This window comes from Triticum aestivum, chromosome 3D (genome assembly GCF_018294505.1).
Source record: "Triticum aestivum cultivar Chinese Spring chromosome 3D, IWGSC CS RefSeq v2.1, whole genome shotgun sequence".
NCBI lineage: Eukaryota > Viridiplantae > Streptophyta > Magnoliopsida > Poales > Poaceae > Triticum > Triticum aestivum.
This window is the reverse complement of record NC_057802.1, coordinates 138,122,912-138,137,846: the sequence shown is the minus strand read 5'-3', so window position 1 is coordinate 138,137,846 and position 14,935 is coordinate 138,122,912. Positions and strand designations below refer to the sequence as shown.

At 43.3% G+C, this 14,935-nt stretch overlaps 1 protein-coding gene and 1 long non-coding RNA gene across 2 annotated transcripts; one reads left to right on the top strand and one right to left on the bottom strand.

Annotated features, from left to right (window-relative positions):
* Window positions 1–9,763: 9,763 nt before the first annotated feature.
* LOC123076201 (uncharacterized) lies at window positions 9,764–11,833 on the bottom strand. The gene is made up of 4 exons (XM_044498584.1): window positions 11,259–11,833; window positions 10,756–10,825; window positions 9,948–10,044; window positions 9,764–9,851 (listed from the first exon to the last, which is right to left on the bottom strand). The coding sequence occupies exons 1-4, from the start codon at window positions 11,831–11,833 to the stop codon at window positions 9,847–9,849; spliced, it is 747 nt and encodes a 248-aa protein (XP_044354519.1). The 3' UTR covers window positions 9,764–9,846.
* A 220-nt stretch (window positions 11,834–12,053) lies between these two features.
* On the top strand, window positions 12,054–14,720 carry LOC123074371 (uncharacterized). The gene is made up of 2 exons (XR_006435942.1): window positions 12,054–12,825; window positions 14,385–14,720. It is a non-coding gene; the product is annotated as an uncharacterized lncRNA (long non-coding RNA).
* Window positions 14,721–14,935: the final 215 nt, after the last annotated feature.

Sequence of the window (14,935 nt, the reverse complement as noted above, 5' to 3'; positions counted from 1 at the left end):
GTGCACGTTTACCGTGCCAACTCAATTCGAATCCCGTTTGTATTCTATTTTTATCGGGCGGGATCCATTTTTGATTGGAATAAAATTCTATATACATAATTTTTTATATATACTTTCAAAAGCACAACACCCTTTATACATAAATATGGTTTACAAATGGCATGATCTCAGATTCATAAGGTTGTATCCATCAATTTGGATTTTCAAATATTTGAAACCACTTTATGTTGAAATCCAATGTATGCATTCCTCGCTAACTGTCTCCAATTAATGTGTGTTTCATGCGGGTTTTTTTTACTTCTCAAACATGTATAATGTGTTTCACACACGCAACATATAGTGTAATCCCGTTTAGACATTAATTGCATATAAACCATGCATTGTTTCTAATTAAAGAATCTATGGATCACCAATATTGATAAACTATATAACATTACACGTGTCCCCAAATTCAAATGAATATGCATGTTTGATACACCAATTTGCGTTATGATATTATCGATGTCGTGATCTCCAGTTTAAATATTTGAATCCCATTTAATCCAGATATTCGTCTCATATAACTATCACTCATGCTTATATAGGACTATCTCTCTAGACCTATACGCGTTCATCGTCTCTCGGGTATCTCTCGTGCTACCTGTATGTCGACAATGATCTTTTATCTTCATAACACACTAACGGTACTCTCTCCCTAGACCTTCATCACTCTATCTCTCTCTAAGTATATCTCGCTCCCTGCTATGTGTCTCTAACTATGATTCTCCATGTGGAATCTCTTTCTCTCACACAAACACAAAACTTTGTCTCCCGGGGTCTCATTTCTCTCTACTATTCCCTTGTGTGCCACTCGCACACCCCTCATACAGAGATGTTTTTCGCTCCTTAGGTATGAGAACCTACGACTCTTCCTCTTAAATATCTCTTTCTCACACACAAACACAAACTCTGTCTCCCAGGGTCTCATATTTCTCCACTGTTCTCTTGTATGTCGCTCACACACACTCTCTCTCCCTAGAGATATCTTGCGTTCCCTCATATGTCTCTCTAGCTATCACTCTCATTGTGAAATATCTTTCTCTCTCGCAGACACAAAACTCCGTCTCTCGGGATCTCATTTCTCTCCGATATTTGTTTGTATGTGAGTCACATGCACCCTTTCTTCATCTCTCTCACACCCACACACATAACTCAGCCTTTTGATCCACTCGACTCCTATCTCTAACGCACACTAGCTAGCATCTTTATATTTCTATTTATTTGTTTCTCCATCAACCTTCTTTTATTTATAGGTTGATCTCTTTTGCACAATCGTTGTGCCTCACTCCCTCTGCTCGCCATAGATGCATGCTCCAGCCCACGCCACTATCTCTTAAAGACAAAAACACATGCTCAATTGTCGGGCCTTCTTTCCTGCATTCTCACATGCATGCATATTGTCATACCGATCCGTCTCTCCCATGTCGTTGATCTTATGACTTATGTCTTCTTTCTTTTATCTCGATCATGCGCGCGCGCACACACACATCCCACGTATACATGTATACCTCTCACACATGCACGTTCAAGGTCTCTATGTCTCCATACGTAGTTAATTACCCTCAACCCTAACGCCACATCGAATCGTTCTCTTCTTGTGTGCACATAACTTTCGCCTGGATGGGTAAAACACACACTCACATTTAACAATCTCCTTCTAGCACTACAAAAAAAGACACATCCGTGACATTTTGGGCTGAACGAAAAAAAATTCTGTCATACTTATGACACTTCTATGACGATAATTGTGACAAAACCTGGTATCATCATAGATGTGGTGGGATCCTACTTCTATGACAAAAAATCATGACAAAAAATGGGCTTTTCGTCCTAGGCGGGCCGGAGACGCAGCTGCATGACATTCTTCGGGCCGTCCATGACGGAAAAAACCATGGTAGAAGCGAGGGCGAGGAAAATATCGGGGTGTTCCCGGTTACAGTGGGTGGTCGGGGCCGAGCGATGCGCGTTTCTCTCGTACACGCACCCGCGTGGGTGTGAGGCGTTAGGCTCTAACTGAACCCGAGCGATTGCACTGCAGGCTACGCGTTACTGAACCCGAGCGATCGATCGAGCGATTCCTTCGCTACTGCTGCTAAATGAAGCCAATCGATGCTGCCTCTGGATGAACAGTGAGCGTTGCTGGGGGGGTTTGGATGAACAGTTCCCGGTGGGGGTGGATGAACAGGACCCCGTGGTGTTGCCTTTGGATGAACAGGACCCCGATCGATAGAGCCGGTTGGGGCTGGATGAACAGGAGCCCGTGGAGGGCTGGATGAACAGGACCACCCCGTGGAGGGCAGGATGAACAGTAGACGGTGGAGGGCTGGATGAACAGTAGCCCGTGGAGGGGTGGTTGAGCAGGAGCCCGTGGAGAGGGCTGGTTGAACAGTAGCCGGTGGAGTAGCGCGCGGTGGAGGCTGGATGAACAGGAGCCCGTGGATGAACAGTCGCAGGTGGAGGCAGGAGGACCTCGACGATGGATGAACAGTATCCCGTGGAGGCTGGAGGGGGTCGACGGTGGAGATGAACAGTATCCCGTGAAGTTCTGTTTTGCGGTACGCCACACCCCTCCCGATCAACAGGACGCCCGTTTCGACCGTAGCGCTCCAACACAAGTTCGTTTCCTCTGTTTTGCGGTACGCCACACCCCTCCCGATCAACAGGACCCCCGTTTCGACCGTAGGAGGTCCGTTTCCTCCGTTTTGTCATACGTCAGACTCCTCCCGATGAACAGGATCCCATTTCGACCGTGTCCGGTCGAACACAAGGCCGTTTCCTTCGTTCTGCGGTACGCCAGGTCTCGTTTCCATCGGTTGTTCCGTCCAAGCCCTCCCGATGAACACGATGATGCATTCCGTTCCGACCCAGCCGTTGGCTCCCCATGAACATGACGACGACGCAGTTTCTCCGTTTCGACCCAGCCATGTACACGAGCCCTGGCCGTACGTATGCGCGAGTAGGCGTTCGAGACCCTGCCTGTATGTACGTACGTGGCCGTATTTTCTTTCTTGCATACTTGTCGATGTACGTACGTGTACATGCTACGTGCGCGCCTCTACTACGACACGTGCGCGCCTCTACATCGACCAGTATGTACATACACGTTCGCGACGAGAATGACAACGCTATGTACGCTTCGACCAGGTGGGTCTCGACTGTCACGCACTTCCTTGCCTGGGAAGATGTAGCTGCTGGGTCCCAGCAGTTAGGGGCGAATCATTTTTTTTTTGCCCGGACGCACTTCCTTGCGTGCGAAGATGTAGCTGGTGGGTCCCAGCAGTCAGGGGAAACGTTTTTTCGTGAAATACGGTGGCCCGTCCGGTGGGTCCCCGCTGTCAGGTGGAGGAATAATTATTTTGCACGTAATAAGGAGGCACTTCCTTGATGCGGCCGTGGACCCAGCTGTCAGCCTCTCCACGTATAGTCCACGTCCGATGGAAGCCGTTCCTTAACCACGTTGACCACGCCGCGCCGAGAGCATCAGGGCGGTGGACGACGGCGAGGCCTAGGAAGGGGACGACGCGGAGCCGGGGAAGACGCGGCAATGGATGCCCACGCGTAGAGGAGTATGAGGGTTCACTGGTTTGCTGCGGTGTGAGGCTGCCGTCGCCGCAGAATAACAGGGGGTGTGGGTGAGTAGAGGGATGGCCTGGCCAGCGGTGGGAGTAGTAGGGGCGGTGAGGCCTCCGCCGCATCGCAGCCGACCACGGGAGGCAGGAGCACGAGGCACGACCGGCGCTGGTTTGGGCGGCTAGAACAAGAAAACCAGAGGTTGAAGAAGCACTACGGTCGTTGGATGGACATCGTACGGTCACTGGAGCTAGAATCGTGCATATTCACTAAGTTGACAAAGCCCTCCGTCCCCGTCAACTTAGTAGGCCCACAAGTCAGCCTGCCACTATACTGGGTCCCAGCTAGCAGGGGGAGTATTCATTTTTTTGTGCGTAATAAGGAGGCACTTCCTTGGGTACGAAGATATAGCTGGTGGGTCCAAGCTGTCAGCGGCGGTAACGTTTTTTCACGAAATACAGAGGCCCTTTCGGTGGGTCCCAGATGTCAGGTGAAGGAATCATTATTTTGTGCGTAATAAGGAGGCATTTCCTTGCGTGCGGCCGTGGACCCAGCTGTCAGCCTCTCCACATACAGTCCACTTCAGATGCATGTCGGTCGTTGACCACGTTGACCAGGCCGCGCCGAGAGCACCAGGGCGGTGGACGACGGCGAGGCCTAGGAAGGGAACGACACGGAGGCAGGGAAGACTCGGCAGTTGTTTCCCACGCGGAGGGGAGTACGACTGTACGAGGGTTTACTGGTTCGTCTGCCGTCGCCGGAGAATAACAGCAGCTGTGGGTGAGTAGAGGGATGGCTAGGCCAGCGATGGGAGTACGGTGGGGCGGTGAGGCCTGCGCGGCAGCACAGCCGGCCGCGGGGAGGAGGGAGCAGGCAGTCCCGCCGCACTTGTTTGAGCGGCTGGAGCAGGAAGAGCAAAGATTGAAGAAGCACGACGGCCGTTGGATGGACATCCAACAGTCGCTGCTTGTGCGTCAACCTTTTTTTTTAGGAAAGCCTCAAATCTGTGGAAAACATCATACAACCCATCTGCCATTATTTCTAATAATTTACAGCCTATTTGCTAATTCTTAAGGTTTTTTTGGAGCCCATATTTTTTTTGTTAGCATTATAGCCCATATTGTGGCCACGGTTAAAAAATTATACAAAATTTTGCATATTTCGGTGCGGTCCGAACTGTTTTTAATCCCGAAATTTTGAGTCACATTTAAACTGATTTTAAAAATAAATGTATATCAATATAAAATCCAACAAATTATCCACGCATAAAAATCAATGCAATTTAAAATCTCAAAATGAAAAAAAAATTGAAACTAATTGCCGGTTTGATGTGTTTTAAAAACTAGTTGACCCGTTGCGCCAAATGGCGCAGAGACCCGCTGAAGACATGTTGTCGATGAAAATAGTTTCATGCTGCAAGAACCGTTGCGCCAAATGGCGCAGAGACCCGCTAAAGCCATGTTGTCGATGAAAATAGTTTCATTTTGCAAGGACATGTTCGATATTGGTAGTAGAAAACCCATGTGTTAAATCATGTTATATTGAAAACATTTCATGTGCGCGATGAAAAGAAATTCATGGTTTAATTGGTTTAGTTTTGGCAAGTACATGTGGCAATAAATTTAATCTCCTTTAGTCAGGAAAAACGGTGGCTTGTTGTTTATAATGAGATGTATATATATACACATTTTAATTTGGTAGCATAGAGTCCCATTTAAAAGAAAATCTATGTTTTACTTTGTTTAGTTGTGGGCAAGCACATATGGTAACAAATCTAATCGCTTTTAGCGGAAAAAAGTGGCTTATTATCTACGATGAGATGTATATACACATTATAATTTGGTAGCACAAGGTCCCATTCAAAATCATGGCCCGTCGAAAATATTTCCATTTTTCAGCAACTCTGTGCTTTAGAAACTACACTCATCAATAGTTTAGATCTTAGTCACATTGGAAACCATATGGCATTAGTTATGCTGTTTACAAAGGTAATAGAATCATCATCAGCTCTCACAATGTGGGTATGTCTCGGTTCTGCACCTACTCTAAACAAAAGGATCATAATAAATTGAGGCTAACCTATGTGCCTATGGTAAACAAAAGGAATGAATTGTAACCCTTTTTATATGAAAATTTAAGAAAGACTTCTCTTTCAAAATATATACATGAGCATGCAGTTATCTGAAAAGGTTAAGATGAAAAACAAGCATAGATATAGTTATACTAAAAAATAACCCCTTTGGTAGGCAATCCTTAGAGCATAGAATTCAATAGTAGACTCGGTTTTCTAATAAAAAAGTGCTTAGAAACCATTTAAGTTGTCTAGTATTTGTTTTGTGTCTGCAGAGTTTTACTTTAGTGTAGGTTGGTCATTGTTTGTTGGATTTCAAGTTAGCATTTCTTATAGGCACAAACACCTACTCCCTCTGTAACTAAATATAAGATGTTTTTGCAGTTCATCTTATATTTAGTTATAGTAACTGTAGAGAATTCTTGTGTCATGACTCACAAACTTTTTTCACAGTAGAATAAAAGGAAATGCACATTATTGCAAATAAGAAAATAGACCTGTTGTGCCAAATGGCTCAAGTTACTCATTTCAACAAGGAGTTATTTGCATATAAAGGCCTACTTTGTCCTCCCATAATTTATATAGTACAATCTCACAGCAGGAGTGTAAATACATACTATGGTTGAACTATAATTTCATAACATAAAAATCAGCAAGTGGGCTAGTAGTAGATTACATTGACTCTATACGGCAAGCAATTTTTGTGCACTACCACTATCCAAACGCCCAACTGGTCAGCGTTGGTGGTTCTTGTTGCACATGTAGTTCCCTTCTGCCATCTTCATGAGCATAGATCTTTTTCTTGTACTATGTTTTTGCAACAAATATACAAACCATGGAAGAAACATAACATCAGCTTGAAGACCATATGTAACATAACACCAGCTTCTTTGAACTCCTCCATGCATCCAGTCTCCCATGTGTAAAGCAGTCACTTGGAAACATTCTGGATGATTAAGCATGGAGCTTTAGAAACATAACCTGAAGAAGTATGTCAGCCATACATAGGTGAATTTACCAAATGTAGAGAATAAACATAATCATGCACATCTGTAACTTGTATATACACCGAAGAAAAGAAACTCAATTATTTGACCGAAATTATCCATTCTAATAAACCACCGGTATAATGCACTTTCAGATGTGATATAACATAATGAAGCATGTCAGCCATACATTGGTAAAGTTAACAAATGAAGAAATTATCTGAATCATACACATCTCTAACATATATACACACTGAGAAAAGACACGGTTCAGCTATGGGGCAGAAATTTATTTCTGATAACACCATTGGTCTAATGCACTTTCAGTTATGTGATATAATAATAATTTGGAATTTAGGATGAGCATATACCTTTTCCATGAGTGTTAAAAATACTGAATAAGCAGCTTGTTTGCTTCGAGCAACCCTGTTTTCAGCTATGTAAGTCTGAATTTCTAGCCATTAATTCAACCCTAGAGATGTAACATGGCCCCAATACAAAAATCACTAACATCTGTCATGATAGCTTTGTAAGTCTACACAATTGCTCAGCTGAAAATTCTACAGGGCATAATAGATGCACCTTTTTCATACAATGTACATAAATTCAGTACAACGAAACAGATTTACTCTTTGAATGTAGTAGCTCTAACCAAGACATCGTAACTCATGGCCTGAAAGAAAATAGAACCTGGATAAGATCAAATCAACTGATAAGAGACTCATCTCCTTGTTTTTTTGGCTGTCACCTGACTTACCTTGAAAAATGGAGCTCACCCACTTGATAGAAATTGTTTACCATATTATCTCTTAGCTCTCTCAGCTAACTGAAGCCTGAAATAAAATAATACTGAAAAAAATACAAAACATAGGCATACCCAATCTCATCATCGGAAAGGAAATTCATCTCAATATTATTCTTTATCTCAGCAAAAATATGACTAAAATGGCAACTGCAAAGAGGAGAAACAATTATTAGGAGCTCTTAGCTTAAAACTTATATGTGAAGTATATTAATCAGTATAACACAAAATATCGATAAACGTACACTATATTAGAACCTTTAACTTGCATAGCCATGTAAAACGTAATATTACTACAGCTAGCTTAGTTAAAGTACTCAGTGGTGTCACACATGGCGAAGTGAAGATCATGTTTGGTAATTTCAGTATTCAGATACTAAAATGTTCAGATATGGTTCAAATTACGTGGACTATTTTTATTTTATTTTGCAGCTCAGATCGCAAATAAAAGAACTCAAGCTAGGTCATAACATGGCTCCATAGAGTAAATCATCACATACAGGAGAGTGATCTAACATGTTCAGATATGGTTCAAACTTACGTGGGCTAATTTTGGTGTGTATAGCTCAGATCACAAAATAAAAGAAGTCAAGCTGGGTTGCAAAATGGCTCGAAATGAGTAAATAATCACATACAGGAGAGTGATCTTGAATCTTGTGTTTCGTCTTCTGTACTTGACCCAGCTGAGGACGAAATATAACATGTCAGTACGATCACAAAGACATTCAAACAAAACGTGTGCAGCAAGGCTATCAAATACCCGAAACATCAGAGTAGAGAAGGCAAGGAACCCTTGCATATTCACAAACAAAAATGGCTAGCAAGCTGTAACAGAGGGCCTGCTTCCCTTAGAACACCACAAAAAATATATCCATCCATTTTGGCTGCTTGGGTCAAATTAGGAACCAATGTATACCTTTTTTAAACTAAAAACTAACAAAATTCTTCGCACATGAACAACTAATTTTGAAAATACATGTTGTGCAAACATAATCAATTAAACAGGAAGGTATAGGTCCTTCACAGTAATGCTAACCTAAAGAACATGCTCTCCTGAGTGATATCTATTTAAAACAATAAAAAATATGGAAACAGAGCACATTGCATAAGCTTGCCGAGCTGCAGAGTTAGATGGAATTAGAGAGGGAGAGAGAGAGAGAGGAGTGAAAAGGGATTGGGTGAAACTCACCTTCACGTGTTGACATTAGCCAAGCTCGCCGTGGTCGACGCTCCACACCTATGAGCATTAACACCGAATTATTCACAATAATATCCTTCATTGATTGCCTTCTATTATTCAATGAGACATGGCGATAATACAAATTAGGAACTGAAAACATGTAGGCTATGGGCAACCGTTTTTCAAGCTGAAGGTACATAAAAAATATGGAGGGCACAACATGGACCAAGTGGCGTGATGTGTTTTGATCTTCGAACATAGTCACAGTGGGAAATAAGAAAAGAAATCATAACATAAAGCACAAGATACTTCAGAAATGTAAAAGAACCAAGTCCACTGTGTCAAGATTTATTTGCATATCGAGACCCTTATTTTATACACATGAGCCTAGATAACATTCAGTATAAGAGCAAGCTCACAGAAAAAACACTTGCAGGCAAAGAAACGAATATTGCAGGGAAACATTTAAAAGTCCATCGGCCAATTAGAGCTCCAGAGGAACAATCACCAAGGCCGACAACACAAAGAAATTGGAGTAGAACTCACCATGCTAAAGTTGATGCAGATTAGATGCTCTATGATGCATATAGCCAGCTGCGAAAGCCGACGGAAAGATCCCACCTTTTTCACATGTTTCCTGAAATAATTCATCACATAAGATGATTACTTTTATCAAGATTGATTCCCTGCTTCTGTGAACAAAAGAGAACTAACATCCAGGTTATAATGGGTATGGATATTATTATTTTGAACTTCTAGAAAGTACATTTTGCACCAATTTGAATAAAAAATACAGGGGCCACAAGTTTGTTCCTTGGGAGATTATCGAGATTCACCGTGTAGCTAAGATAATTACTTCATCACTGAATTATGGACAACAAACATGCCAGGACGTACAAAAACACATTTCTGACAACACATCTCTTCAAACATAGAACTTTATATAGCAATCCACACCATTACAGCAACAAAAGTATCGAGGAGTAGTCATGGTGTTAAATCAAGATTTATAATAGTAAAATACAATAACTTTCCTTTATCGGTAAGTTCAAAGAAACATGGTTATGTAGAAATATTGAGAACATCAGGATGAAAAGCAGAGGCAGAAACAAAAACCTTGGCCAGTGAAATAAGCGCCTTCTCCTTAAGTTCATCTACAGGAACCATATTCAGAGCTGCTTCCTGTCGCACCGGATCCTCATACTACATACAAAATGAGCGTCAGAGGACAAGGATCAGAAATAAGCACAATATTAGGGAATGATTTGCAATTGAAAATATCCAATTACATTCACATACCTTCAGAACCTGGCACATGTATAACTCTTTCTCTGAACACCTCTCCTCCATCACTTTGTATGTCGTACTGTTGCAGTAGAACCTGGCGCATTGTATGCTGTACAGTCGGAGGTTTGTAAGCAAATTAACACACAATTAAATGAGTGATAGGGCAGGACCAGATAGAACATTCAATCCTTAAAGTTATACTCAATAAACTGGAAGAGAAACACATCATGTTACATGTGTGTAGCCAAGTATAGTTGAAAGCAAACTTGATATAACTCTGTATAAAGTTGAAACATACAACTTCACATATTCAATAAACTGGAAGAGAAATGCATCATGTTGCAGGTGTAGCCAAGTACAGTTGAAAGCGAACTTGATATAATTCTGTAAAGTTGAAAGTATACAACTTCATGCAAGGTAAAGCAAGCCAAATCAGAGGGGAAATGAGGGCAACGACATGCACCTGGAGCAAGACAGCGCACAATCTCGTGTTGTTGCTCTTTGAAATAGAGAACAATTTATTATCAACTAAAACCAGTCCAGTAGATGAACAATAAGATAGAGCAGCTCAGATGCATCAATAATTTACCTACATTTATGAATCGATTTTTATGAAACAAACCATGGTTTATTTGCAGACCAATGCAACATAGAAAGAATGAAATAAAACTGAATCAAGCTTACATTCGGAAAAGTGGGCATTAACTTGAGGGTTCGAAAGGAAAGACAAAACAAACACACCACGCTTTCATTTGCTACAGACATTAAAGGGCAGCCCAAAATAATTTAATGGTCTCAATGTTTCAAATAAAAGACTCACCTGTATCATTGCTCCAGGTAGATCATTTGTCCAATGAAGCCCAAGATAACTCATTATTAAATCCTGAAAGCTTCAGAAACAAAGAGCCACATCAATAGAGGAGTAGACAATGCAAGATTGCAATTTATCTTGTCTCTTATACTTTTCTAAATTTGACAATTAGCCGCTCAATCGTACAATCTATTGACCCACTACAGCATAAGAAAGCATAAGACAAATTGACAGTTTATCTCTTGGTGTATATAAAGTGGTGGGGCCAAATACATTAGCTTTGAAGGGAGCTGGAGAAAGTATGTGGATCCAGTGCAGTTTACTCTTCTCCACTTGTTCCAGTCACATCTTTTCCATCCCTCTCTCTCTCCAACACACATACTATACTCCTCTAAGCAGTCCTACTTAGCATTTTTACAAACAGCTAGTGCTCGCATCTGCAACCTCAAAGACAAAACGAGAGAGAGAGAAAGTGTGCGGGAGAAAGAGAGAGTGAGATGGTTGGGACTCACATGCGCACCTGGAGGTCGTGAAGACTCCTGAAGGATGGCGCTAGGGTCTGCCGCGGCCCGGACGCCAAGGACGGCGTCGAGCTGAGCCGACTACATGGCTGGCAGCCGCTCCTCTCTGGTTGAGGCCCTCCTCCCACAGCTTCTCGGGCGAGGTCTCTCCTCCTCACGCGGCTTCGCGACCTGGGCTCCTCCTCACGCGGCTTCCTCACGACCTGGGCCGATGAGCACCTCGAGCAGAAAGGGATGGAGGATGAATTGCGGAGACATAGTCGGAGGACGGAGGAGCCATAGCGGCGGCGGCTGACGAGGGAGGTCGGATGGAGCAAGGGCAGCGACCGCGGGATCGTAGGAAAAGGGGCTAGGGTTCGTGGCGGCTGAGAGAGAGAGAGATCAAGGAGGGAGGAAGGGTTGCGGCGTGCGGGCGATTGGATTGGGCCGAGGGGGGTTTCGAGGGCAGCGTTACCCACGCCCCCGCAAATGGCGCGACGCGCACGCGGCGTGCGGGGAGAGGGCGCACCCGCACCTCGAAACGGCTCACCCAGCCAACAGGCACAGAACACGAGCCCACCGGTCATTGGCCATGTAAACTTACCACGCGGTCAAAACCACCAGCAAGAGCAGCGAGCATCTAACGGCCCAAATGAAGTCAAAGATCAAATTGACCATGATCCAACGGCCAACGAAGCAGGAAATCAAGGGAGCTCCCTCAGAGCGAGTTGGCTAGCCTCTGTATCTATCTACTATTAAAGGAGAATCAAACGTCGTGATGGTTCGACCTCCCTCCGACCCCTCGATGGCATGTGTCCTTCCCCACCTCGACGTGTCCCGCGCGAAAAAAATTAGCCAAAAAAAAACCATCCCCGCAAAAAAACAGCCGCTACCCACGAAGTTCACGAACACACGTCCCACGTCTCCATCCTCGCAACCTCCTCGCCCCGATCCAGTATTCCCCGTCTCCCTCCTGGTCTCCCGAGAAAAATCGGTCGCCGCTCGTCTGCATCATGGCCGCGGATGAAGCTTCTTCATTCCCCTACAAGCTGCTAGCTCCACCTCTGCCAACACCACAGTCGCCGCTTCAATGGGCTTGTACTCTGAGTCAGATCACGAGTTTGATGAGGGCCTCAACCTGGTCCGCCGTTCATGTATCATCACGAGCGACGCGGTTGTGCATAGCTCTTCTCCTACCTTGATGCCGCTGGGATCCACAACCCGGCGGAAAGGAGTAGCAGCGCCATGCACAGGTTGGACCACTCCCGGATCCGGGGCCGCTTGCACAGCCAGGACGGGCTGACCACTGTGGGCATCTTCCTCCACCACTTGTGATGAGTGGCCGAGCCATGGAGCGGAGGCGACAGGGAGTATTGACTATCTGATCGAGGAGGCCAAGGTGCGCATCGTGGCCTGGGCCTCTGCATCTCCACCGTCTCCCTTCCCCGTTAGATTGCTTTGGTTGGAATTGGATCCTCATGTAGTTTCATGCTGATTTGAGCTAAGCACTAGGGGTTTTTCTGCGAGGATGTATTCGGGAGATATTTTTGGGTGGCTGCTACTGGATGCAGTTGTTGAGGTAATTCAGTGGATAATGCGTCAGAAACTCAGACAATTTTGCTCTAGATGTTTGGAAATATTTCGCAACTTACTTTGCGTTTTCGATGTTCTGGAGATGAATTTCCAATGCCTTGCACTTCTAAAAGTTGTGGTTTATCTATGCCAAGATGAACCTTATTTAGTTCTTCTGTATTTCGGTCTGGATTGAATTTAGTTTCACAGTTGGAATGCTTAGTACCCCACACTTGAAATTAGTCACTTATGGATTTAGATTGAAGCCTCTGCGTTATCATGTTTTCTGGGAGAACCTGAAATATGAAATTGAACTCTGTAACTGAATTTTGATGATGATACATGTTTCAATTTCTGAAGATTGGGAAAGCAATCCTCGTGACATTTCCATTCGAATGTTTTAAAATCCACTTTCAGGTCACTCAGTTTTTATTATATTGAATTTAATTTTATATTTCAATTACTTATGAACAGAGGTGGTGCGGATATTGAAGGAGTCTCAACATTGATGGTTACTTGCTGCCGAGATTTGTGAAATACTTAAGAACTACAAGAATTTTCATACAGATCCATTTTAGGCAAACGGATGGAGTGCTTTGTTTTTGTATCATACATTTTTAATGGCTTAGATCGAGTTCGTCCTCCGCCACACTGACCACGACCCAATGACATGGTAGTGGAGACGGCGACAGATGTCAAGGAGGAGCAGAGGTGTTTACATTTTTTTCCCGGCAGTAAATGTTTACACAATCTAGAAATATCCATGATGCTGGCTTCAGCCAGATTTGGGGACTATTAACCTCACTGATCGCAAAAAATTAGTCTGGATAATAAATTATGTATTTAGCTTCTCTATAAGCAGCGCCAGTGAGAATGTGCATGCATTAGACAATTCGATTTTAGTAAATGCATGCAAACTGAATTATGTATTAGTTTGAGCACGTCATTTGAAAGGCGGTTCTTCTCTATGCAAGTTAAACGGATTGCTGGGGAGAGATTTTGTTAGGGTAATATCGTCAGTGATTGCTAGCAATCAGTAGAGTCACTCATAGGCTTAGTGCGATCGAACATGCATTTTTTGTGCTACCAGTACCACGATTTCAACATTTTTTTCAGGAGGGGGAGATGAGATTCGTACATAGACAGCTTGTTTGTACTTGGCAATGGAGTGGAGATGTTTGGTTCAGCTTTTTATGCTTGAATTTGGTTACACTTGTTTTTAAGATCAATAGCCCCTAGATCATAGTACTAGACTACTAATGCTTGTGCAAGTTTTCCTTAATTAATTTTGAGACGTGCTCCTTCAGATTGAAGATGGTCATGACCAATTTCAGTAGTGCAAAACCATTCAACATTGTTGGTTGAATTGGCTTGGAAAATACTTGATCGAGCAGCTCCTTTGTTGTTTGATTACAAGGAAATAACAATTATTAATGATAATTGTTGTTTAGGTGTTTTGATGACATGCTAGAAAACAAGCTTCCTGAAGGAGACATGCAGTACCACTAATTCTCATGTCACTATGTGCTATCATTAATTCTCATGTCATGTGCTATCATATTGTAGAGTACAAGAAGCTATACAACCTACTGAAGGCGAGGGATTATGAGATAGAGCGAATTAAGACAAAATTTGGGTTGCCTTTCCTCATGACCGCAGTGCACCACTGTGTGCATGTCACTCGGCCTCGATTCAGTAGCAGGGGCAGAACAGCAGTGTGGCGGTGGCGATGGGGAATAACGTTTGACCTTAGTGACGGGTCACGGCAGCACACTGGTTCAAGATATGAGAATTAGTGTTACTTCCTTTCTATTCTTCTGCGGCTGGTGATGGATCTATCATTCTCCCTCTTAACTGTGAATAAATATGGCAAAGTGGTAATATAATATACTTTTTTATGATGTGGCTCTGCAGCTATGTTATCATTGTGCTTTCTGTATTTACTTATGCACTAAATGCCAACATCTTTAATTCAGTAATAAGCCACCTCTTAGAGTAGTGTAGTGATGGCCTACAGTTTGGTTCAACCTTACACACTTCACCGGGTATATGAATTTAAATAGACATACAAGGACCCATTATACTCTTTTTTTGCAGCCTCACAATCAATACATATA

Coding starts and splice junctions, on each gene's coding strand:
- LOC123076201 (XM_044498584.1), bottom strand. CDS start 11,833: ATGACCGGTGGGCTCGTGTTCTGTGCCTGTTGGCTGGGTGAGCCGTTT. Junction 10,826..11,258: donor CACGACCTCCAGGTGCGCAT/GTGAGTCCCAAC, acceptor TTGTTTCTGAAG/CTTTCAGGATTTAATAATGA. Junction 10,045..10,755: donor TACCTGGAGCAATGATACAG/GTGAGTCTTTTA, acceptor CCGACTGTACAG/CATACAATGCGCCAGGTTCT.